Raw genomic sequence first — 27,981 nt, forward strand, 5'->3', positions numbered from 1 at the left:
GCCCAGCAGTGGGACGATAAATAGGCTGTAACTAACTAACTAACTAATAACTAATATAGCACCAAGTCCTAGGCTATCAAAACGTACCACATTTTAGCTATCGAATTCACCGATCAAGAAAATTTGAAGTCTTTCCATATTCCCTGCAATATATCGTCAAGATAAATGGTTGAAACAAGATGTTGGCCGCGCTCCAACACAATATGTAAAACATTGCGACAAGCGTATGACACGATCATTTGTTTTCTCCGTATTTTGACTACAACGTGAGTTATTATACCTACACTTTGTCAAAGAGGAACTTTGGTGTTTTAGTCTAAATTGGGAAAGTTGCCACGGTGCCTCTGAGAGAGGTAATCGACAGACACGCTTTAGGGTCCCTTAATCAAAAGCCAAAACAAGACCCTATAACGAAAAAGAAACAAACAACAAATACTGAAGACTAGAATAAAATGAATGTTTTGAGGATCTGAACAACAAACATGATATTTTTGGCGGTTTAGATGGTACGGCAAGGTCCGAATCCGGCTTTTACATAGCTAAAGAGAGGATGACACAAGCTGGTACTTAAGCCATAAAAAGCTGTTTTTATAAGCTACATAATACCTAGGTACGAAGGCCACCGAAACACTGGAAGCCTTCACAAAGTCTTTTAGGTTATATATTTACTAAGGATTATCTTTCAGCAACCAAAACAACGTAAATTCGTGATATTATTATAGGTGTTATCCTAGCCTAGTCCTCTCATTTATTCTAACATGAATATCGCTGGTGTTTCACAAAGTTAAACTCGCGAAGTAAGGAAATATGAGCGGAGATGCCATAATGCAGGTAGGTCAGGCGCCTTCTTCTAGGTCAAATTTGTGCTATGAGCATGACCAAAACGATCAGTTACGAATGAACTACAACGATTTATGGTATTGCAAAAAATTACCGGGTCTAAAGAAGGCGTACAAGGGCAAAAACAGTAACGTTTCTCGTCACTCGTACACCCGTATTTTGGCGGGCTTGTTTCTTAGGCGATTTTCCGATATGGCACCTCCGCTAGTCATTTTGTTCTCCATGGTTAAACCTCAGCAAATTGTACAAATTCTATTGATCTGGTTCAGTTACGTGCCTTGAATGTGTGAAACTTTGAATATATCAAATTACAGGTCGTATGGATTTTGGTTTAGACCGTCACTTTAATTTTCGTTGTAGCCAGGGATTTAGGAGGTCGATATAAATCACGTATTTGGCCAGTACCTACTTATTTACAAGTGTATAAGATACCCTTATATAACTTAAGAATGACCAGGGTAGCACGAAAAACAGTAATTTTAACCAGCATATTACCAGTAAACGCTAACCATCCAAAGAAATACCTCAGCAAAGAATATTTGATTTTTTGTAACAAAACACAAAGATCTACACGAAAACATTTTCAGTAATATAATCCCGGATTCTTCAACACAAAGTATGCAAAATACACCTAAAAATAATATCCATGAAAATGGAGCTTTGTTTAACCCCCGAAAGATTCCTAGGACGGGTAGTTAAGACCTCGGTAACACAGTTAGGAACGAAACAAAATAAACACAACGACCCGGTGATTCACTGCAGAGAATAATAAATAACAACTCTGTGTATACAACTAGCTTTCTCACCCGGCTTCACTCGTGTTTTGAGGGAACTACTGCAGCTTGAGAGAAATATGATTATCTTCCTTACAATAGAAATATTATTTTCTATTTGATTGATACTAAGTTTTTTTTTACCTAATTTAGTATAGATGGAACAGTACCTCCTATAGTCTTAAAAACAGGTGTTGGGTTGCCCGGGTAACTTGAGGAGGTCAGATAGGTGGCTCCTAGTAAAACACTGGTACACGGCTACATCCGGTTAGACTGGAAGACGACCCAAACATAGGGTGAGAAAAGGCTCGGGGAGATGATAATGATACAACAGTACAATAACTGGACAGAAAACGCAACTTTTTAAATATCTACAATATTAGAGATTAGTGTGTGAAAGTTAACACTCACACTGCAAAAGGGTGAGAATAACTGAGATTGGTAAAGACACAAGAATAGTACATGTGACATGAGTATAACCGCAGGCAACATCTAAACCATATTTTACTATATATGTACATCAAGCGAATACAAGGTATATTATAGAACAGTCTTCATCCAGATCGTAGCTATAACACAATGTTCCCGCGGCAGCCATTTTATATGTCTCACAATGTTTGCTCTGTATTTTCTCAGCTCAAATCGCTGTCATTTATTCATCGGGTAACTGAGGGCAATATTTTTTATCTACCTTCAGTTTTCTGCCTCCAGTTTTTTCTTTAAGTTGAGGTCTTATAAAAGAAGATAAGCTGATGTCAAAATGGGTCGATAAATCTTCGAAATTTGAGGTCCAATATTATGCTGAAGCTGACTTTGTTTAAACGGGAGTTGGGTCACGTTAAGGGGCATTTTCATTATTGTACAAGGTATTTCTCTAAGTTCCAAATTCAGGACATTAGCCCTGTTTTTGTAAGGAACATGCCCAAACTTTCCATCATAAGACATCTAAATATTGTCGAGTATAGGTACAAGGTGCACCCGAAACTGACGGTAGAAGGCTGTTCTTTCAAAAATAACACCTATTATTTTTACTTCGGCATATACCACTTCACTCCTATTGCTCTTCAAAACATAGAAAAGTATTTGACTGCATGAAGCATCCTACTTCCTCAAAATGCGACAATGTTTACACACAAAAAATGAAAAAAACTTGATCGAAAAAATTGCACCAACTTCAACAATATACGTACCTAATACATTCTCCAAAGGCTGACAAATAGTATTCTGAAAACCGCACCAAACGTAAGACAGTCACACCCAAACAAACATAGAAGTCAAAATGAGAATCATACTTTTTAAAGTCAATTAAAAACCATCTTAAAATCTTACCTCCAAAATCTCATCCCCAACTTTGACCGGCGGGCTGGCCTTAGCCGCGGCCCCAGCCGGGTGCAGCCCACAGACGAACACGGCCATCCTGCTCCTGTCCCGATGACCAGCCAGGCTGAGGCCCAGCCCCCCTCGGGGGGACCGCTCCAGTCGGACTGACACCACCGTGTCTCCGAGACCTGCATACTTCTTGCGGATTTTATCTGGAAAAAAGGGGGTCGTTGTTAGAGGAGAGATGAAGAAAATGCCATGTTTTCAAGGTCGATACATCACCTCTTGGTGATACATGATGGTTAGCAATCTACGATTTCAGACGATATTTTAGCAAATATGAGGTTTTCATTTATCTGAACAATATTTTTTAGGATTGTCAAGATTTTTTATTTGCTATAGAATGTAAATGTTCCCTATCAACCTATACAGCAAGGAATCAATAATTCGAGATACATTTCTCATCATACATACGTTACATCTTATCTCAGTTATACATTTGGAACAGATAGTTTCAAAAATCAAAATTAAACATAGTATTATATTATTACACAAAAAAAAGTATTACAAAGTATTCGTCACATGATAACTACCGCTTTTATTCAGACTTACCCACGAGACCAATATCAAGCAGAAGGCTATTTCATTAGGAAAAGGCTAGTCAAATAATGACGTCAATTCTTCTAGCCCAAACAGTACTAAGCTAAAGCAGTAAACGTTATAATTTCCCAGTAGACCAGACACGAGGAATCTGAGATAGGCATAAAGTGGCTCGACAAACGAATCTTAAGGCGAAGGTGAACTCATGTTTAACGTTCAATTTTGTTTTAAATATGTTCTTGAAAAAAATACGTAATAAAGAGGCGAGGCGAGATAAGCGCATAGTATAGAGGTAAAACTTTGGGTTAAATAAAATAATGTGTCGATTAAAAAAAACATGACACTAAAAAGCATGTATAGTTAAATGTTTTGTCTACATACCTTTATCATTAAACTATGTGAACCCTATATTCAACTAATAGATAGGCCATATAGTAAGAAAACTTTTTAATGTTTCCTTATTTTTTTTTGTATCAAAAATAAACAAAATACGATTGTTTTTCAGGAAGTTCGAAAGCAGTATAAACAAAGCCTTAACCGGTAACACAATAAGTATGAGACAACGCTGAACATCGACAGAAATCGTGTTACTGGCCCCGGGCTATGATAACTCAACAAATACAAGAATGCTGTAATTCGGTTACCGTTCGGCTTTTGTTATGGGAATCGAATCTATGATGTTTTGTTCATAACTATTTATTTCGCCATATCTGTATGGAGAGTAAATTCTTCTTAAATCTTCGTAAATCTCTTGATACGAAAAAAAATATTACGTAAAAGAGAAAAGCCTCGATTTTTTAACATCTTTTGAATAAAACTGTTTCATAAAAAAAAACGAGAAAAAGCAGCTTCTGTAAATAAAGAAAACCAAATGCAGTTTTGCTTTAGCTACTTTATTTTACATGAATATGTTAGTTCCAATTTTTATTTCATTATTTAAACATTTATGAACACTTTAAACTCATATTATTGTGTAGGTAGCATCCCCTTAATTTAACTTTAAAGTATTCACAAAAAAAAAACATTTTAAACAGAACCCTAATAAAACTCAAGTCAAGGCATATCTCCAACATTTTTCTCAGACCAAACGTTCAGCTCAATTGAAGTCGTTGGCATGTCAAATAGCGCTAGCATTTCATTGTCGGGAAGTCGGCGACGGTGTAAGTCGGCGTCTTTAAACCCGCTGTCACTTATACAGCGAGGGACAATTGGCAGGGTAAGGACATCGATGTCTTTGTTCTGAAGTCTGAAGATTAGGAGTGTTTTTTCAAAAGGTTTGTTAGACTTTTGATGGTTGAGCTCATAATCTGACAGAAAAAGTTAGTCAGGCGTTGTCAAAAATTCGTGCATTTTGTGTATCATTTTATTAAGTGTAAATAAGTCTGTTGTGTATTCAGAAACGTGATGAAGAAATAGATATTTTGCCAAAGTTATTTATTGATATTTATATCCCCTATTTTGGTATTAAAATACAAATTACCGCTATGACATTGGCTGAAATTGTAAACAAGAAAGAGTCAGGTTTAAGAACATAATATTATTTGGAAGAATCTCTTCATTTTACTTTAAATATTTTATATTACAAATGATTCCTTACATTTTTTATTAATAAACAATACGGAACTTTCCTTCACCTCATCATAGTTCACCAAAACCAAGTGAGACCTCTAGCAAAAAATGTCACCCTTGACACAATATTCTAGCTGTCTCCCCTCGTACGATATATCAAGGATATCGGCCGTTATCGACGCATAAACTCAATTTGTTAGGGAGGGGGGGGGGCGAGGGTCGCGGTAATGGATGGAGAGCATCAAGACTTACAAAGGTTAAAGAGTATTTGCTGGGGTAGGTCGTAGTGTTGGTAGATTTTGTCATAAGAAGGTGAATTTAAAAGTGAGGTTTATTAACTTATTTTTGAAGAACAATATAGTATGTTGTATGCGTTGATACTTGGTCAGGTGACATTTTAAAGAGATGGAAGAACAATTTAGTTAAGCAATTATGAAGAATCGTAAGTACTTTCGGACATAATGATGCTACAAATACTACAGCAAGAAATTTTTAGACTCTCACAGCAGCCAGTTTTTTTTTCAGTTTAATTGAAATAGCCATTGATCATTACCCTCAAAACAACTGAAAATGGTGAAAAATTATTCATGGAAAATAACAACATTGGTTCGGGAGTAAAAATCGGACTACCAGGTTCTACTAGAGTGCCCAGGTTGCTTACGCTAATGACGTCCTAACCGATTTTCGGCCACAGCGGTCATTCTCATTTGAGATGAGATCAGCCTGCTGTACAGGACATTTATAGTGCAAAAGCATTTGCGCAGTCACAGGTGCACTCACTATTCCTTCACTCTCATAGCCCGATTGGACGGAAATCTGAGACGTCGGTTCTTCCACTATTACTTTCCTAAGAGAATATACCTGATAGATATAATTGACATTCAATAGCAGCTATATGATACGAGCGTACCTCGAGTGCGGAGTGAAGGGCTGTTATCACTGCAAACGCTATTACATTGCGGCCACTAGATGTAGGGCGACCTTACATCACAGGGGGAAGGGAGAAGTCAAGCTTTGTGGTGTATTTGAAATGGACCTGAATGGAAATTAACTTTGGAAGATGAAAATAAGGAGAATGTTTGGGTATAGTAATTAAACTAGTAGAAAGAAACATTCTAACTTTTTTAATTTTGATATTTTAGTTTGAATACTCGTAATATTCATTATATTATAATGGGGTCCTTTTTAAACGAATATGAATATGAAATGTTAAAGCAACTTCATATTTTTTTTTACAAAAATCAGTTTGATTTGCCTGAATAACCATTTCACATCTCCGTATCAAGGATTAAATAATCTAGTCGAACAATATACTTTATGCATTGCTTTAGTTACACTTTTGCCATAACTCTACAATATGAACAGAAAACTTAAGGCTGGGGCACACTTGACCCGGCCATCGTCGACTAACAAAGCAGTGACATTGAACACATTCACAGTGTGAACCCGCCTTTCTTATAACATAATGCAATACTTGTGAACTACATTATAATAGTAGGAGATAGTCTTGGTGACAATTATGGACGGCTACGAAATCGTGAGACTGACTACGGCGTAGCAATAACGCTACGAGTCCTTAAAGCTAACATTCGTAGCGAATCAGGTACTACGTAATTTGATTATAGGCGTAGAAAAGGATTTTTAAGCTTCACATTTTCCAAAAACGTTGACGTAAACTAAGCGATTGGACAAAGAAAAAGGCATATGGTTAATACTGCGTTTAGGACCCGATTAGGTATAAATATGTGGGCAAAGTTAAGTTTTAAAACAGACAGTTTTCACAAACTAGACAATACTAAAAGTACAATCAGTTTTCTCAAACCAGATACTAAAGTTCCGTCTGGTTTTAGAAGATATTTCGACACTGGCACCTATTAATCGATCAAAAGTGTAAAAACGATCTCCATTTTTGTCAACAATACGAGAAAAGAAATATATTCAAATCTCAGAATGCATCCATCACACATTTAAACGCTGCACTTCTTACATCGCTTCTAGGTCAAGTGGTTCCAAAGATCGCGATACAACATGAACCCAGACGAACATACCACAGCTATAGCCAGTTGTGCTAGAAGAGGCAATTTCCCTCTTCTGGTAAATGTCAGATGGTAACCTTTTGAAAGAGGTTCTTGTAACTGATAGAATGGTGAAGTGGGTTGACTTTTACTGGACTTTGGTCATTCTAGTGTTTGCGTGATGAGATCCATCTTAGTAGCTAGTTCTATGATAGTGTGTATTACAACCCATTGTATGTCGGAGCGCGAGACACAATTGATTTTCTATGGTTTTACCTGATAAGTTTTGATGGTTATAAATAATTAAACTACATCTATGCAGCTACATCTTTTGCTTAAACGGTAGGTACAGTCAACTTAAGGTCAGTGGTAACAGTTTTATAGGAAAATCGTACTTATTACTATTGGGTTAAGGTGCATGACAGTTACCACTGATGTGCGGTCTACCGTACTTAATATTTTGTGATAAACAATCAAATTCTGCTTTATTCTCCACTTTACAAAAAGTTACCTAAAGGCATAATAAAGAAAAAAAACAAAAGAAGCTATAGACTCCTTTAAACTCAACTCAACGACGCTGCATAATAAAAAACAAAAGAAGATTAGCATAAAAATGCCAGCACAGCTTATAACAGTGTCAGTGTAGACAACCTATTAGTTAAATAAATAGTTTAGTTAAACCGCAATCACAGTGACGTGACGCTAGCCGGGGCCTGCAATAATTGCTTTTTAATGAATGTCTTACAACCACAGACATGTTCGTTAAGATTTTAAACAAGTCCATTAAAATGTCTTGAGGGTGACTTCAAGCTTATACACATCATGTTTGATAAAGAAACTGGTGTTGATAATGTACAGACTCTCATAATTAAAACTCAAAACTAACCCATAAAAAAATCTAGACTGTAATTTTTATTTTATTGTGTGGAAACAAAACACCAAAATTAGAAAAAGAAAGAAAGAAAATACTTTTATTCACTCACGCGTGTTCACTGCCTTACAAAAAATAAATAAAAATTACAGTCGTTAGAAATAAGAAAATGACGAATTACAATTAAAATACAGTTAAATGGGAAATATGTGTCACACCCCACGTGAAACGGCAGAAAGAAGGTCTAATAGTTAGTTGATATTCACAACACATACATACGTATCATTGATGCAAACAATTTTAATAACAAAGCTACATCTGAAACACTTTTGATTAGAATATTACAAACCCTTTCGATCATACTCTTAGCTAAAATGTTCATCAGAAATAAGTGGCCCTTCACAATGGCTACAGACTACGCTCCATTACTATTCAAACAATGGCCGCCTACATTTTACATTTCCAAATCATTATTTAGCTGTCTTGCTAAAGGAATCTGTAATACAGGTCTGTTTCCATCAAATGTTTCGAATTTTAAATACATATTTAAATCTGTTTCTACTTCATTATGTATCTGTCGCCGAAAAATAGCAAGACTCGTAAGTTGATCAATTTTCTAGGTAGTTGATCAACTCTCGGAAAATAATTGACGGCAGTCGAAATGTACTATTTAACGCATTGAATTCTAGCCGTAATTTAATAAAAAGAAAATTAATCAATTTACGTGCCTTGTTATTTTCCGGTGACATATCTAAACCTATATATTTTAGGCTGTATATTTTACAACAAAAGAATTCGATACAGTCACGTTTTAATGTTCTCAAACCTCTAAGGTCGTTAATTCAGTATAAAAGAAACTGTTTCTTTGGTAAAAAAACAAGATTTGCATCTCTTTATCTATTTTAGTGGTATACTAAAGCTTTTGAAAGCCGAGGAAGTAAGAGGCGATAACTTTAACGGCCAGTTAAATGTAACTGAGATGTTCTTCGCAGCTTGTGACTGGAACATAATTATATCTATATAATTATAGTCAATTAAGAAGCATTTGAAGTCATTGAAGATATTTCGGACGTTAATATGATTAGCTGGTTCAAGGATAAATTAAAGAAAGATGAGTGTCGGAATTCAGAATTTGATTTAGCGGACTTGGTAACACGATGGAACGCCTTAGAAACAGGATTTGTCTTAAGGTTTAAGGATGGACAAATTGGTCATACTATCTAGAAAGTTTCCATACTCAAAAATCTACACATGAATAGGTATTACTATCCAAGTTATCGATGAAAACAAACAGTTGCCAGTTCAAAACAGAATAGTTACAGCGAATGACTCAACTACACCGGAGATTTCATTCAGCATGTTTACATCCACATCAATGATAGCTGATTTATTTCCATTGGCGTGTGCTGTGAGGAATCAAAGATCAACTTGATGAACAAATTGTAGCAATGGGAGTAAGTCAGTGTTCAGGATAATATATAAATAATGCCTATTATTGGGGAGACTCATTGCGGTTACGTGGTTATTGTTTTTTTCTTTTATTACTGCCTAAAATTTGATTTCAATAGTACTGTTATTGAGACATGCTTTCATGATAATACACTGATACATAACTAAGTAACACCCAGCTTTTTGACTAGTGTTTTGTGTAATTTTCAAATCTTTTGCTCTAAATCTTAAACAAGATCTAACTAACTAGTCAGAAATAATAACAACAATCTTAAAACTATAGATACAGATCTGAAATTGTCGTCGGCAATAATTGTACCTGCTGATTTATTTGACGTACCCAATAACTATTGGAAACACCGCACCTATGTAAAACATGTCAGCAATCCAAAATCTTTTTTCTTGCCCTCACTTGGCAACAAGGTGCAAACTGACAAAGTTCACCTAGTTCCCAGCATTATTCAAACAGAACATTGTTGAGGTAATCTTCCAATAGAGCTGGTAAATATTTATCGGCCGCCCTGAAACTGGGAGCAGACGAAACGCTAAGATTACCGGCTCCCAGTGTTTTACCTTGGGCGGTAGATTTAGGGCTCGATGTAAATCCTTTACCTTTTCAAACCGATTCAGCGTTTGCTGGTTCAAATAAGATAGTGACGATGTGAAAATTCGAAATTCTTTCTGTCATATAAGCATTTTCGAAAGTATATATTGAAATTCAAAAACAGCTTGAATAGTGGTAAAATTGCGAAAAACGCTTTTGTTGCCCGTGCAATATCTTCCGTTAAAACGAGCTGCTTACCTACCCACACAGTAAAACTTTTTATTACATTTGCGCATAATTTGCACAGTTGGCAAGTGTGTTTTTAGGATCCCTCGGGTATAATGTAGTCCGGCCTTTTTTTACCGATGGCATCTAATGCTTTTGTCATTCGTTCGTTTTCTGCAGAATTTTCGGAGACCGATTTGCATAACGGTTATCATCAAATTAGGATAGACATGTATCATGAGTATGATTTGGTGAAGATTTGATGTATTAATAGGAAAAAATACAAAAATAATTTGGGTGAAATAAAAGTACACGTTGAAACGACAAACAGCCACTTTAAAACTTTGTAAAGGTGTAAATAACACAATACTAATTATGTGTATGTGGATGACCTATTGATTCAAGATGTTTTTCGAACGAAATTCCTGATAATACTTTTAATTCTATTACCGCTTTAAATTACTTTTCCCAATTATCCAAACGACAGTAGGTCTTTCAAATGACCACATTTAAATTGGCAATTGTTCAAAACAGCGTCGGTAAGTCTACGAGTCCCCTGGGGAGTCCGAACTAACGGATCGGTTTGACCCATTTCCAGGCGTCCGATATTCTTGATAGACCCTTCACGTTGTGTCGATAGCTTGATAAAGTGGATATTTATTTGAATCGGTGCTGTTTTGAAAAAAAAAATGTTTTGTTTGGATTGGTAATGTTATAGTTGTATTGGATAATGCCAAAAATAACTGTTTGCAATATTTAGTCATGTTGTAGATTAAATGATTATTTGCGTAACATTTTGAGATAACGTGTCAATAAGAACCGTTAGAGTTTTCATGGTTATATCGTGAATTGAATGAGTTTTCTGCCTTATTTCAAATACACTAAACTAGCTTTTCAAAGGGTTTCTAAACAACGAATTTACATATAAAACCTCATTCTTCAAAAGCAGATCTATGAATAGGTAAATAGCAATCCCAAAGATGATGTATGTTTATGAAAATTCAGGTACAATCGCTGTCAGAGAGCCAAAACGTTGTTATAAGTCTAGAAAGTGCGGTCCCGACGCTTATCGATATTGCATTACGACATGTAAAATGGTACATGCGATGCCAAAAGTGATTTTGATATTTTAGCGAGATTTTAAAAATATTCTGGTAAAGTGACATCTCATATGATGTTTAGTAAGGTGAAAAAGAATTCGTTGAGTTTTACAGATGAAAAACACCTATTTTCTGTTAGAATATGAAAGTAGATTTTTAAATATGATTATGCATTGGTACCTACCGGTTACGAAAATAAGTTCTTATTATTTATTTCGTCACACCGAAAATGCATGGGAGTAAGTGTAGCATCTTCATAATAACTTTAGAAATAAGTAGGTATTAGATTTCCTTTACAGTTACTGTAAGGAAAAGAGGATGGCAATGAACGTTATGTATGCGATCAAATCAAATTGCATATTAACATTATTTTATTCCTCTATAATAAGGTTAACCCATGTAACATCTGATTTAAGCACACCACGACATTGACAAACGACTACTAGCCTATTTAGCCACAAATACTGAATATTCAAGCAGCGATTACTCATTTGAGATCTATCTGGCTAAAAGACAGATATCTTAGTGTATTGTTGCCAAACGCAGACCCGACCGTTAAAGATGATATCAAAGCAATATACTTCTGGCAATGAGCCAGGGAGACGAGGAATGGCTTTTGTGTTTCAAACAGAAGACCTATTATATGATGCTTGTTGAAAAAACAAGGGTATGCAAATGGTGGATGATGGAGCAGGATTTGGGGTAGATGGTAAAGAAACTTGGAACATGGGATATTTATGAGTGAAATGTAACTTGAAGTATTTGTTATATATAAGTTTGTATTATCCTAAACTGCGTCTACTAATTAGCCCAAATCAATAGATTTCTTAACTGCAGACAGTTTGCACTTTCGTTGACGATTTTAAGATCATCTTTCAAATATGACACTGTTATTAATCTGAGAAATTGTCTTTTTGTAAGAAGCTGTATTTAAAATGGTTCGTTTATTGGAAAAGAAAAAACTTTTCTTACTATACCCAAGTGGTAAGCTTATTATAAAATACTAACTTGCAAATAGCATAAAAGCGAACAATATCATAACTCCGCTGTCTTGAAATAATGCTAGTTTTGCGAGAGCCCTCCACAAACAAAAGTTGAACAGTTGCTAGAGCAGCTGGCAACACTAATTCTGTTTAATTTAATAAACGCGACAACAAAAGATGAAAGTACACTTGAACATTCACGCTAGGGCCCAGGGTTGCCAGCTTAATAGCCGAACTTTGGAAACTAATAGCAATTCACACCTGACTGCTATAAATTTTTGATATTTTCTATGTTGTCACATTCTTTGTTTGTACCCTTATCAAAATAACATCTGGATCCCTTTATTTTTAGGGTACGCAGAAAAACAATGTATTTCAGATTTGTTTGTTGTGTAGAGATTTTAACTAGTTTTGAGTTTATATTTAAGCTTGTTGAAAGTTACGTTAGAAGGCTTGCTAATTTTCAGTAAAAGGCTTAGGAATCGAGCCTCTTAATAACACGGAACAAGAAAGGTATATGTATATGTTATGTATATGTATAATAGAAAAAAAAAAACTAACGGCCTTCCCCAATATTCTGTCTATATGTTGTTTAGCTTTCTAGAGATAAGAATTGGATATCACTTGTAATGGGGCTAATGAAAAATCAATCATATCACATAGCGAGAATATTGGGTAAGTAACCTCAAAAGTCTCTTTTTGAAGGCTGTTTAACTTTCACATCGCACGTTTCTTCTCTTCTCGAACTCAAATAAATGTGCATTAACCCATTACTCTCTACACTCGGTCTTTGCGGCAACCCTGTTAGCCAGGTATCAGTTACGGTCGGCTCAGGCTACCTTCATTATAAAGTTTTAATGGTTTTATCAAACGTTACGGCCGGGGGCGTGGCCAAGTGGCCGCTGAACAATATTTATGTCCGTTTGTACTTAGTGGGCTTTTGAGGGTTAAGGAGAATTAGAGGGGCTGGTTTTTGTACTTTGGTAGTTTTTAAGTAATGTATGAGTGTTGTAATGGTGGTTTAGTGATGTCTTAATGTGAAGAAATTGAAAGATTTTCTGGTGTCTTTTAGTTCTTCATTTCTTCAAATTTATAAGTTTGCCGCTACGAATTTGCCTACAAGTTACTGCAGGAAAGTTAAAAAATTCGAACAGCTCTCGTCAGAAAAAGAAAATACTGTCGATGTGTTTCACATTTAATCAGTTTTGTCGCTATTAGTAGCCGACATTACAGCGACAAAGTTATTTGAAGACAGCATTAGATATCTCTTCATCATAAGAAAAGCAACTGTCAAAAACACAGTGTTTTTTTTTGTAAAATATGTTCACAAATGCAGTCGCAGGCAAAATGTAAATTTTTGTTCATCCCGCCTTCAATGCTAATGAATGAATAAAACCTTGTAAAACAATTAAATGCGGTTTTAATACGTGGTTCCAAAACCGACTTCAAACACATATTTCTTTCGTTCAAAAAACGTTTGTTTTTCATTCATTCCGTTTGTTATTTTTCCGGGATCGATCGGCAACTGTATTTTTAGTCAAAAACATTTTTATATCAAAAGCTTTTCAGACGAAAACAATACTTATGTCGAAAACACTCGGAAAAACAATAGATTTGTTATAATGAAACAAATTATAGGGAAATAATTGCGCCCTTTCAACTTTTTTAACTCTCCATTTATTTTTGTAAATGGCAAAAGTCAACAAACAAATGATTTTGGCACGTGGATGGTCGTTGATAAGGTAAGTCTATATACATAATTTACCTATTAAAGTAAATAATTTTGAAGTAATTATAAGGGTTTTTTTCTTTTATATAATAAATCCGAAAATAATTATCCAGATGTAGCTGAGAGCTAGTTTTTTACATGGAGCGACTGTCTATCTGACCTCCTCAACCCAGTTAACTGGGCAACCCGAAAACCCTTGGTAAGACCTATATTTTCAACCTTCTGAAATTAGGAATAACTCCGTATAACATAGGTATATAGATTGTCACCCGTTTACAAACCGGCCGTGATAAGCGTTGCTTAACACATTGTATGTAGGAACGCAGATATACGCGAGACCCAATTGATTTTCTATTGTTTTATATTTAGCGACATACAAGACGTTAACTTCTATAGGTCCCGGCTATCATTGAACATCCTTGGCAGTCGTTACGGGCAGATAGGGTTGCCCGGGTAACTGGGTTGAGAAGGTCAGATAGGGCAGTCGCTCCTTGTGGCACACTGGTACTCAGCCGCATCCGGTTAGACTGGAAGCCGACCCCAACATAGTTGGGAAAAAGGCTCGGAGGACGACAAGAGGTTAACCTTATAACCGACCATGTGGCTAATATTGAGCCACGAGCTCCTTAGCCACGAGCCCTTTAGCCACGAGGTAAAGTAATGGATCCTGTGATTAAAGTTAAGAAGGATATTATCAATCTTTCCTGGTATGATGTTTGACGTTTTATCTTTGTCGCGTCATCTCACAAATTGCTTCTTAACCGACGGATACAAGATGGCAAGGAGTTTGTAATGATCCGCTCTATCATGCTTGAAAGTTACGTAGCATGCCTAAATATGGTATGGCATAAAAAACGTGAAAATTGAAAAAAATACTGATATTTATGTTAATGGAAATAAATCTAAAGCCTTGATATTGTTTAAAAGGGGTATCTTTCAAATCATCATCAATCAGCAGAGGAGGGTAAGTATGTATTTGTTTAAAAGTGTACCTACAAAACAAAATAATTGATACGATATTTAAAACGACATAATTAATTACTACCTACACTCTACAACAAACAAAAAAATAAGGCAATAAAAACAATCGCATTGTCATGTAAAAGTGTAATTAAAAACAGACTACTGAATAACACTTTTGTCATCACGTGTACTGAACGCTCCACTGGGCTCTCTTTTCATAGAGAATTGCATTCAACGCGACTGTACCTCGATGTATCAACTCGTTATGAAATATGTTATTAAATTGCAGTTTAATTTAGTTTCTTCTGGGGAATATAAAATTCTTGTGGAATAACAATATGTAGCTGTTTTTCCACAAGAATTTTATTCCAAAGAAAACTATGTACTGTAATACTAAGTATCTAAGGGTAAATAATATATAGCCATCATTAAAAAAAAGGGTAAATATATCGCTTACTAATATTCAAATAACTGTCAATATTGCAAAGAATGATATCTACTGTCTAAAAACTAATATTATAAAGAGGAAAAAATCTTATGTTTGTTTGTACCCTAAATGCTCCGAAACTACTGAACCCATATGAACGATTCCATCACTTTAGGAAACTACACACTTGGTCACATCACATCGACTAGGCTATATTTTATCCGGGTACACGAAGAATTTTACTAGGGACAAGGGCGAAACCGTAGGGATCAGCTAGTCTTTTATATATACTATCATTTATCTCGCCAATTAAAGATCGATTTAATCCACAGACATGATCGGACAGTTTAAATGAATGAGTATCGTTACTTGTCATGGAATCGTTCGGTTAGTGCCAAGTAGCTGTCAACGCGGCGCTCGGTTAATTATAACTGTCCACTTACTGGACTGAATGGCGGGGTTAAGTGTACCGCGATTAAATAGTAAATAGTTTAATTTATTAATTAGTGGCGTTGATTTTTCACTGATATAATATATACCATACTACACAGTTGGTATAATCAGAGAAGTTCAATAGAGAAATGAAATGAAAAGAAAATATTTATTCGCCGAGATACGGTTAACACAATAAGGACAGAGGTATCTTTCAATACAATTTACAGTGCAAGCCTTATTGAGAGTTTAAACTATCCTGAAACCCATTTTAATAGACACAAATATCGTAATCAATCCAGCAATTATCAAGTTCCAAATATATATATGTGTAAAACACTGGCTTTTGTCACCGGTTTCATCCGCATTCCCTGGGAATTTCTGCGCACACGCAGATAAGAAGAAGGCTATAAGAATCCCCGAAAAATAGGCTATTCAACACTGTAAAATGTCTTCAAGTCGAATTAGCGCAATCAGTCGAATTAACGCATTTTAGGTACACTATCAAGCAAACATTGCTACACCTAAAGTTTATGAAAATAATTGTTCAGTTCCTCAATCAACGAGGGTCTCATAAATCATAGAAGTGTTCCCCGCAACGCGATGTCCATCGATCAATTGTGCCAATACATTTCATTCACACATTTAACCTGCTGAACTATTCGATCACAACTTTATTGCTCTTTGATTTCCCACTTATTTATCAGTCTAGCAAGAGCAGAACGGCTCTATTTAACAAAAGCTTATTTGGCATGGCATCAAAAATATACAACAAAATACCTATTAACATTCTAGACAGTAAGGAACTTCCAGTATTTAAAAATAAATTACGAAATTTTTAATTGATAAAGCATACTACTGTTACAGCCTTTATATCGTCCCACTGCTGGGCACAGGCCTCCTCTCACAGGGAGAAAGATTGAGCATTAATCACCACGCTGGCTCAATGCGGGTTGGTGATTTCAGACTATATATAATAGTCCAGGTTTCCTCGAGATGTTTTCCTTCACCTTTTTATCAGCCATTGGTGTCTAAGTTATAGATACTTAGACAGTACATACAAACTTAGAAAAGTTGCATTGGTACTTGCCTGACCTGGAATCGAACTCACACCCTATATACCCTATATATACTCGAGAGGCTGGTTCTTTACCCACTGGGCCACCACGAGTTATAAGCATACTACACGCTAATAAGCATACTACACGATCCAAGATTTCTTAAATTGTTGACCAAATATTAATTCCAACTGGCAATACCTACCCATGTAATTATTGTATGCCTATTAGGCAGGACATAGTGATACTCGCATATACCCATTGTTAAGATCTGTTACTTACATAAGGCCACAATAAAGATACTTTGACTTTGAGAAATGATCGAAAATCAATATCGAGCAACCTCAGGTAGCTCCATCTTGAAAAGCAAGCACTCCAGCAAATTGCTCATAAAGCACTCACTTTGAGCACGTAACTTATTGGTCCTTTTACCCGAATGCTTCTGGTCCTCACCGAAGTGCCTTATTGCCATCGTTTAGTCAGAAGAATACAAAGGTCGTTGAACTTCTGTAACTAATATCTGTGACGTCACTGCTGAGAATTTCGGGAACTTTTATTAACTCCTGTTCTGTTATGCGCCCCTGGTACTAGGTTATAAGCGTCTGGTATGTCCGAATTAGGTTTGTAGGCTACAGAAGTTATGAATGCAAAGTATTCGTCTTGGTATAAAGGCAACGTTATTTTCTTTATTTTATAAGGTTAACAAGATGTTATTTATTTTATGAAGAATCACAATTTTGTTGACGAAACAGAAGATAGAAATGGACTAATACTTGTACAACGTATAATGCAAAAATGTGACATAAATTGCCTACATCAACAGATAGGACAAGTTTCCGACTGCCAAACAAATGACACATTGCTTCCTGACAGAAAAACAAGTTAGAGAAAACCGTATTAAAATCAATCAAAGAAAAACAACAAAGAACAGCCGATAACAAGGCAATTGTTTTGTTTCTTTTTCACGCAAATCGAATACAACTCCCATTCAGGAGTTTATAATTGGATTGAGAAGAACTTAAGTTATCTGAGAGTCAATTGTTTTTTGTTAAGGAATACTTGCATATAAAACTTTCGATAGCAAGTAGATGTATTTTCTAAGTGTATATTGGACACCAGCGGCTGTGAAAAGGTGAAGGAAAGCATCTTGAAAAAGACTGAAGTCTGAAATCGCCAATCCACCTTGAGTATGCGTGGTGATTAACGTTCTTCCTTGTGAGAGGAGGCCTGTGCCTTGCCGTGGGACGTGGGATAAAAAAGCTGATGATGATGAGACATTCAAAGTTGAAGCTGGTTGGAAGCTAGCTCTGGTGAAAGCTAGTCTAAAAATATATGAAGATAAAACTACCCTCCAGGCAAACATACATATCACACAGCATAACGATAGTATTGAGATCATTTATCTTACGAAGCTGAACACATATTCTACTGTTTGTGCAATCTGCCTTATGAAAGGAATCATGACTTGAATAGATAATTGCTTATACTTTGCATATTATTGTAATGCCCTTATCTTGAAAATGAGAATTCTTTAAAAATGGAATTGGAGTATTTTCTTTATCTATGTCTTCCATTTTACTTCGTGCGGTAAGAGTTGTTATGATTCCATTGTTTGTATCATCTAGTTTTTATTCTATTAGCAAGCTATATGTATCTATAAGTGGAATAAAATCTTCACTACTGTATTTTCAAGGTCTTATATTTTCTATTTCTGTTTTGTTTTCACCACTCATTTCTATCCTTATCCCATGAAATTCACGGTTTCTGCAAAACATTTTTTGCTATATTCCTTTTTTGTCATCTCTCACAAGATCAATTTATCTTTCTTTATCCTCACTCCTCTAAAATTTTCTTGATACTTAGATACCATATTTTTTATCGTCACCTTCATTTTACTAAGGTACTTTTTAACAAAATTAAAGTAGCTTCTGAAAATTTTATACGCATGAAAGCGATATAATATTCTCAAGGTTACAAACACTGCTAGATAAATGGATATCGATCCAAAATATAAATATACTAGCTTTTGCCCGCAACTTCGTTCGCGTGGAATAGTGACTACCAGCAGATTTTTGATTTGACCAATAGATGGCGCTATATGTCCGGAATAATTTTATATTTATTTTTTTTGTAATAAAAACTATCCTATGTCCTTTCTCAAGTTTCAAACTATGTCTGTACCAAATTTCACACAAATCGGTTCAGTAGTTTAGGCGTGAAGAAAAGACAGACAGACAGACAGAGTTACTTTCGCATTTATAATATTAGTTTGGATTTATAGTCATCTTAAAATAGTGCGTGACTGTACAAAATAAAGTTGAATAAAGGAATCAGCCGTGTAATTTTGGCAAGGAAGAAAAAGATTAATTACATAAGAAATAGGCCTGTTGTCTTGTTAGATGCTTGTGGACAAAGAGTAACGACGCTCGAAATTGGTCCTTCTATCCAAATTACACTAGGTATTGTTGCCAATTTTTCTTTTGGCTGTTTAACAAGCCTGCTATTTAAGAGACGAGTAGGAATTCGAGTTTTTACTACACGTTTGACTTAACTGAGGAGAAAAATAGATTCAGCCAAATGCGAGATAATTCACAAACATACATGCAGGTCAGACTGAGAACCTCCTTATTTGGAGACGGTTAAAAATGATAACCAAAAGAGCTGATCACTGATCAGCGACCCGACTACATTTTTTTACACAAAACTATGTTCCTAAAATTATCGCTTTCAAGTGCTAGCATAGACTTCCGACGGCATGTATGGTGGAAAAACCATGACAAGCCATAATACCAATGTATATTAATTTCAAAGAAGTGATACAGCAAAATTGGTTGTACATGAACAAAAATAGCCCGAATGCATAATACAGTCTATTGCAAAACAATCTTTTCACTCAAGTTTCGCGAAGTATCTGTGGAAGCTATTTATAGCTTACAATCGGGAACACCTGGCCTGCGCGAATTAAATAAGTAAACAGACTGATCACAACGGTTGTTGCTTACCTACTGGATTAAAAGGATGGTACGGTAGTCTCTAAGGTGGCTAATTGGTTGAAGTGTACCTAAGAGTTTTTAGGGTCCTTATTGAATTGATGGATATACATACTTATTGAAAGTTATTTGTCGCAGTATAACATCATGATTGATGATTAAAGATATTAATTAGGTCTAAAATGATAGTTGCTTTCTTCTCTATGTATGAATATACGTATATTTTAAATAGTTTGAAAATAAACAACTCTATTTGTGTTTCCAGTGTTTAGTATTACAAGCAGTAGCATTGTTTTTTTTATAAATTCTTAAATAAATACAAGTAAGTAAATGTATGTTTTCAAGTTTCACAACTGATTGTCCTTACAGTACTGAGTATGAAAAAGTTATTATCAACCAATAAGAAATGCTTGTGTTTTCCTATTTATTTATCAATGTTACTAAGCTCAAGTAAGTTTGCTCAAAGTATGAGGTTAATAAAATTAAAAACCGAAAAACCAGCACAATGTTCAACAAATACAGTCCACGTGACAAAAAAACTTCAATAGCAATAAAAAGCAGGAAAACCCTTTCAACACAACCCTCTCATTTCGACACTTAACCCTTCTTCGATACACGTGACACACAAGTTGGTAACTTTCGACCCTACAACGTGACCAATTCAAAAAAACCTAGTAAGTGCGTTTTGTGTCATAAAATAGGGGTCCGAGTATTTTTTTACCTTATAAAGGAACCCTACTCTTGTTTTGTTTCATTAAATATATAGTAAAAGAAAAAATTGCGGAAAAAAATCAGGAGCTTAAAAACTTATTTTCCGCCCAAATATTGAAACTGTTAATTGAATCAAACTTGAAAACGTATTCAAATACTTAACAATTAACAAAATTAAATATTCAAAAATCTAAAAAATACTTAAATGTTATTGACATCACATAACAAAACACAAACGCCTAAGGCCCAAGTTCACTGACAAGTTTTTCTCAAAACAGTTGTTTTGAGACCTAACCTTGAAAATTGAACACGTAGAAGTTCATAGTAAACCATCGTTTAAAAAAACTGTTTTCAAATTAACGAGACAATAAATAGCATTATTATAGCGTTTAACTAATAGGACACAATTAGTTCTCGTTCAATATTCTAACAGTTCTGGCGCGATCGATGAACTATTTATAGGACATTCCGCTCTTGAGTAAATACTACTACACTAGGCGGGTTTGTTTGCTTAGATTTCATGGTTATTACTCGTTTTGGACGTTTGCAAAAAGTCCACTTTTCAAGCAAATTAATTTGCTGAAAACAATACTTTGCCTAATGTGTACCTAATCTGCCGAGTCCGAGTGCTTCCAGTCTAGCTGTATGCAGCTGAGTACCAGTATATTACAAGGAGCGACTACCTATTTGATCTCCTCAACTCAGTTACCGGGGCAACCCAATAGCCCTAAGTAAGACTGGTGTCAGACTTACTGGCTTCTAACTACCCGTAACGACTGCCAAAAGTGTTCAAATGCCAGCCAGGACCTACAGTTTACCGTGCCTTCCGACACACGGAAGAGCTCATTTTGACAAGACGCCTTTGCCTAATGTAATTAAATTATTTTATCAACATGAATACTAGATAAGTCTATTCCTACCCTATGGTGTTCTTTCACATCTTCGAATAAATAATAAATTAAAGAAAGGGTGCTAGTATATCGTGAAAGAAAATATCGATTAAATAATGGGAACGGCTATTCAATTCAATTATTTATTCAAACCGACTGAAAAGTCTTTCTGAATGCCAGTAAGACATTTACCACTATTTCAGTGAGTAACTAACTACGCTATGTATAACTTTATCAATCTACTATTGCTATGTAATCATGTCTTTGTGAACATAAATATTAACTTCTTAAAAAGAGTCTATGGAGTTTCTTGCCGGCTCTTCTCCATGAGACCAACTTTTTGGAACCGTGCAACTAGCGTGACTTTTCATAAGAGCGTGCAAAGGCCTATTCGAAATAAAATCAATTTGACTCTACTACTATATGAAGAGTATATGTTACCACTTCTAGTTGAAAAGCATCCATTACCAAGTAAGTAAAGTGTAAGAAAATGTTCTGTAACTAGTTGAAGAAACAAATAATTACTTTCCACGTTACTCGTATGACGATTACATATGGCTAATTAAAAGTTTGCAATGAGCACGCAAAGGCTGCGACTTTACTTAGGAATTTCTAATTAAAATCAACTTTGTTTTAACATCTTTGGCATTGAAATGAACATGTTGTGAAGTACTCAGTTTCAATTGACTAAATTAATGTCAGATATTAAATGTAATAATTGACTTGATGTAATAGACCATGCTGGACCTAAGGACCAACTTACTCCACATTAAAAACAGGGTGAAAACACGATAGGTATTATGTATCTGCGGAATGTTAATGTTTTGGATTGCCTTTTGCCATTTTTACCTAATCAAAAATATTTTCACGATCATATTATTTGTCTGTCTAAAATACCAATAGAAGTGGTAGGTACAGATGTTCCATCTCACGAAAGTGGGTGAGCCAATACTTATGTGCACATTATAGGCGTAAGCTCAGGAGCGCTCAGTAGTGGCTGACTCACCGAAACATACATACACAATGTGCCCACCCTCTTTCGTGAGATAAAACATCATATGTATCACATAAATTAGTCCTTTACACACACATCTACCCATCACCTTCTTTCTTCTAAATCGTGTCTTCAAAATGGAAACCTTATTTCTAAAGACCCCTACAATGAGTAGCTAAATAATAATTAAACCATTACCAAGTTCCAATTCAGCCTCAGCATCTTCAGAGATGGTCTCCATGACCCGGTCAGCGCATGGCTCGAGTTCCCTCGGGACCGTGCAGCGCGCGCGGGCTGCACGCCGCGCGCACTCCGAGCAGCTGCCCAGCAACAACGTGGCTGTTGCTCTGTTGCTGCCCACGTGTTGCTAACTGCGCTAGCTATTGCTGGTGCACATCACTTGGAGTAGTTGCCAGCAACAACGTGGTTGTTGCTCTGTTGCTGCGCTCGCTGTTGCTCACTGCGCTAGCTGTTGCTCACTGCGCTAGCTGTTGCTGACTGCGCTAGCTGTTGCTGGTGCACATCACTCGGAGTAGCTGCCCAGCAACAACGTGGCTGTTGCTCTGTTGCTGCGCTCACTGTTGCTCACTGCGTTCACTGTTGCTGACTGCGCTAGCTGTTGCTAGCGCACATCACTAGGTTTGTTGTTGCACTGGTTTGAGGCACTTTGTTGCTGTGTTTTTTGTTGGTTTTATTCTTGATTCGTTTTTGGTTTGTTACAAATGTCTTCGAGGCACAGTTTAGTTTACTTTTTTGTTGCAGTTTTTTTTGTCTGTGTTGTTGTTGAAAAAAAAAGTAGATTTTAAACTAAGCTTGGTCTAAAATCTCTAAATGAAATTATACTAAAGTAACAAGACAGCTGAAAATAAAGACAGTTTATCCTTCCCTATAATTGCTTGATATAATAGACCCATGGTCAATTATTTTATGAAGTTCTAGTGTACCTCGCAGTACGCTCATAATTTGACGAATATCATTAGATTCAGTTACATCTGAGACAAAAACAAAAACGCTGAATATTTTTATACATTGAAGTTCTGTTATGCAGCCCAGTCATGGCTTTCCACTGATATCAATAGGTACTCTCCTACATCTGACTTCATAGCTAATAATATGTCTATACTACAGGTACGTAGGTAGCTCTGCCTAACACAAAAATAACAGCCATGATATTACACCAAAAATAACTTCAGTACCCGTGACTGACGCAGCAATTATCTGCAGTAACGTCACAATCACATGACAATGGAATAACATACAGTTACTATGAGCGGCCCTGAGATCTAACACTAATTGTATGACCGACGCGGTTAGTGGCTCTTCAAGGAGAATATGTACTACGGTTATAATAAGGTCAGTTACTACCGTGATATTTATCTGCCTAGGCTATTCCTAAAGGGTCAACAATAGCGGCAGTCGTTCGTATCGTTATTATGGTTCTTAACTAAATTCCGCTAACGGCTTCACCCACGTCTCATGGGAACTACTCCGCACACCCAGTTAAGAAACTTATGGCGTTCGTCAATAAAATGGGCTACCTAATACTGAAAGATTTTTTTAATACGGTTCAATAAGTACCTAGTTCCCAAAATTAGGCAGGTGAAATGAGAGAAAATCTATACCTAGTAGGTAAATAAGATATCAAGAACATTATAAGATCTAGAACGATGCATCTGATGTTGGAGGAATGAGAATCATGTTGGTAGAAAGGTGTTGAGAATGAACGTGAATCTGAATGAAAATGTACTTTATCTAAGCCTAGTTTACCTACAAACTTAAATAACAGAATATTATAATTAATGTTGTCTTTGTACTTAAACAAGGATATCTCTGCCAAGGTTATGAAAAGGGATTAATGAAGGGAACAGGAACCGGCTTATTAATTACTCATTTGTATTCCATTTACATCGAGAACCTATCTGGTACTGAGTATGAATTTTGCATGACCCGGTCAATTTGATCGCTGAATAAAAAAAAATTCCTTTTCACGTTCTGCTTTCTAATAATCTTAATTAAATTAATCGGAATTTAAAAATGCATTTTCGACTTAGCTGTGAATGGAATGCAATTAACCGCATTGGACTGCAGAATACCTAAAAATCAACACTTTTTAGGTTCCCTACAGACGTGACTCACTAAAGTAATTAAAAATACGCGAATAACGACGTAATTAACACATCACAATGACAGCCCATAAACAAATAATAAAAGACAGCTCACGCCAGAGTACAGAACTGAAAAAACTGTTGATTCAACTCCTCGTAAAAACAACTAACATCAAAATTATTGGGTTAATTGAAAAAAGGAAATATTAAAAATTAACGGGTCATCAAAATAGTTGTAAAATTCTTGCGGTTTTTAATTTTAGGTGCGTGAGCTCATTTTCGACTGCGAATTCATAAACAGTGTCTGTCAAAAGCAGGTACAAATGTTTTTACACGTGTTATTTACCCAACTGTGCAAAAGATAGGTAGAGACACTAATTTGTTTATACAATATGAAAATATCACCGATCATCGGAGACCGCGTAAATGTCGGTCCTGCGCCCGATCTCTCTCCGTCCATATCGGATTGCCGTCCCATCGGGCTATGAGAGTGAAGGAATAGTGAGTGCACTTGTATCTGCGCAAATGTTCGTGCTCTATAATATGTCCTGCGCAGCTAGCCGATCTCCTTAAATAAGAACAGCCACGAAACAATCGGCCTGGACACCACTATTAGTACTTTTATACAAAGCTCCATTATTTTATAAAAGTCTACGTCTAAATACCATAGTGTTACAATTGAAACGTCAATAATAATTTGGTACTACACAACGTACGGTGCTACGTGCCAATTTTAGCGGGTTGCATCGCGTACACTCTAAGTGCATAGCCTATTTACGTTGGGCTGCAGCAATGTTACACGTACTACTAACTAATACAGCTGATCTAAATTTAGATTTAGTTCTTTTGTTCTTGGTACCTAGAATGTTCAGTGTAATTTGTTAGTTTTCAACTGGGAAATGCTTTCAGCAATGTTTCTAAACAGTTGACAGTCTGTAAAGGCGAAAGGACCAAAAATAGTGTTTGGTCATTTCATCCGAAATCTATGATTTATTCATTCAAAAAATAGGTTCATTTAAGCTACAATTCGTCATATGTTGTTATATTTTTACTAGAATTTTCCTACAACATTGCCCCTTAAATCCTTACAAAATGCAATGTGGTTTTCCACAATTTTCTACACGATACAACTTCTGAAGATTCCATAAATAATCTCCTCTTTATGAAATTAGTAAAAACGTATCGGTGAACGTGTTTTACCATCCCTATTTATAAGACGGTTGCAATCGCTCAATAGCACTATTGTGCTATATATTGGGAATATTTTCCCGAGTTAAAATCACGTGGGATTCATTCTACACAAATACATTATGATCCAAGCCTATAGTATTATCATACTAATATTATAAACGTAAAAGTTTGTATGTATGTACGGATGGGTGATCGTTCCTCCTTCACGCAAATAAATTCGAATGGATTTTGATAAAACTTGAATAACATATGTGTAAGCTATATTTTATCAGAGCTATTTTTTATCGGGAAGTAGTTCTCTTTGGAAGCGAATTGACAAAAGCTAGTATAAAATACGATTTTATTGTACGACGTTATAAATGTAAAACCAAGCTCTTGACCGCATGCAGCTATTCTGACGTTCTGACATTGTGACCGACTCGACTTTTAATAGTTCTTCGAATGGTTACTACTGCTTAAAGGTCACGGTATATAGCTTAGTATCTGAGGGCACGGCAGTGCCCCAGCCAAGACTCGAGCAAAGCGGGCACGGCCGTACCATCTTTTCTCGAAGCGTTTCGCGGCTATTTCAGCCCCCTGTAACTTCCATGTGGACAAAGCTATGAGTTTAGGTTTTCGATGACCAAGAGTAAGTATTAGAACAAGCTCAGTCTCAAAATTACAAGACATTTGAATAAATAGTTTACGAGTTATGAGCGATCAAAGTTACACCATTTTGTCACTGACTCACTCACTGACCGATCATCAAAAGTCTAAGGTACTTCTAGCAAACTTAGAACCTTCAAATTTGGCACCAAGATAGGTTACTAGCTACATATAAAGGGAAAATTATAAAAACGTTAAAACTTAATAAAAAAATAGGAAACAAATTTATATTTGCGGTTTTTCAATAACATTGTGAATGAATTTTGACTGCATTGATAACTTTGTTATTTATTTATGTACAAAATGTTACTATTTGTTTTATTGGTACGTAGTGTGGTATATTGTTATTATGTATTAAATGTACATACATATGAATAAAAAAGCTAGCTTAAAATGAAATGAACAATGATAAAATCTTTCATATTAATGCAGTGCGATACATACTGCATGCTCGCTCGATAGATGGCGTTGTCCTGGTCTAAATCGCGCTATGGTTTCGTTACATAGCTTAGTATAAGTAGTACTTTAAAAAAAAATCAAATAATTACATGTGATAGCGCCATCTACCTCTGAAATAAATCTCTTTTGTTCTAAAAGATATTTGATTCTAAAATTCGTCAATTTCGAAAATTATTAGTTTATTTAAAAAAAATGTTGTTTACGTGCTAACTAGGTGTACGTACATATTTAGTTTGTTATATATTTAGTTAGTTGCATGTAAGTAAATTTAATTTGTTATATACTATAGAAGAAAGAGATACTCAGAGAAGAAAGAGACCTACAAAAAATAAATTAGATCCCATCAAAAACATTAAATGTAAAAAAAGCCAATCCTCTACGCAGTTCCTCCACCGTAAAAAGTTTTGAGATCGCATAGAAGCCAAGTCCTGTTCAACTTTAATTGTAATAATAAATCAACATTTTGTGACTATATCAATTAAATAGTTTTGTTCATATTACAATAATATTGTCTTGGCCATGAGCACAAGTTAAAAGTCGCTCCTTGTAATAATGTGTAAATACCATTGAATTGATAAATTCTATATGGACATGATTTTACGATTGGAATGATTATGCACTGAAGAACTTAGACAAGGACTTAAAAGACTTAGAATTTGAGATCACCATGGACTAAACATCCGCCATAGTACATGTGCAGTTCAGTGATGGATGATACTGACTGTCATTTAGTAACGATTGAATAAACTAAATGTATTTAATTCTGTGATATTAAACTCCATGTTTGACTTTCACCTCTCCAAGATATGCCGTATTATATTTGTAGTTTATTGTGCTCATGGCCAAGTCAATATTATTGTAATGTGAACAAAACTATTTAATTGATATAGTCACAAAATGTTGATTTATTATTACAATTAAAGTTGAACAGGACTTGGCTTCTATGCGATCTCAAAACTTTTTACGGTGGAGGAACTGCGTAGAGGATTGGCTTTTTTTACATTTAATGTTTTTGATGGGATCTTTCTTTTATATCGATACTAATCTTATAGAAAACAGATTTAGTAAACCTAGTTAAAGCGATAAATACGATGGTTA

At 35.5% G+C, this 27,981-nt stretch overlaps 1 protein-coding gene across 2 annotated transcripts in view; it reads right to left on the reverse strand.

Annotated features, from left to right (window-relative positions):
- LOC110380682 (uncharacterized) overlaps positions 1-27,981 on the reverse strand; it is a 163,524-nt gene that overhangs the window by 39,539 nt on the left and 96,004 nt on the right. For both annotated transcript variants that reach the window (XM_064041068.1, XM_064041067.1), the window contains exon 25: positions 2,943-3,145. In XM_064041068.1, coding sequence (XP_063897138.1) covers positions 2,943-3,145 — 203 coding nt within the window. The remainder of the gene's footprint in view (positions 1-2,942; positions 3,146-27,981) is intronic.

The sequence above is a fragment of the Helicoverpa armigera genome, chromosome 24 (genome assembly GCF_030705265.1).
Source record: "Helicoverpa armigera isolate CAAS_96S chromosome 24, ASM3070526v1, whole genome shotgun sequence".
Taxonomy (NCBI): Eukaryota; Metazoa; Arthropoda; class Insecta; order Lepidoptera; family Noctuidae; genus Helicoverpa; species Helicoverpa armigera.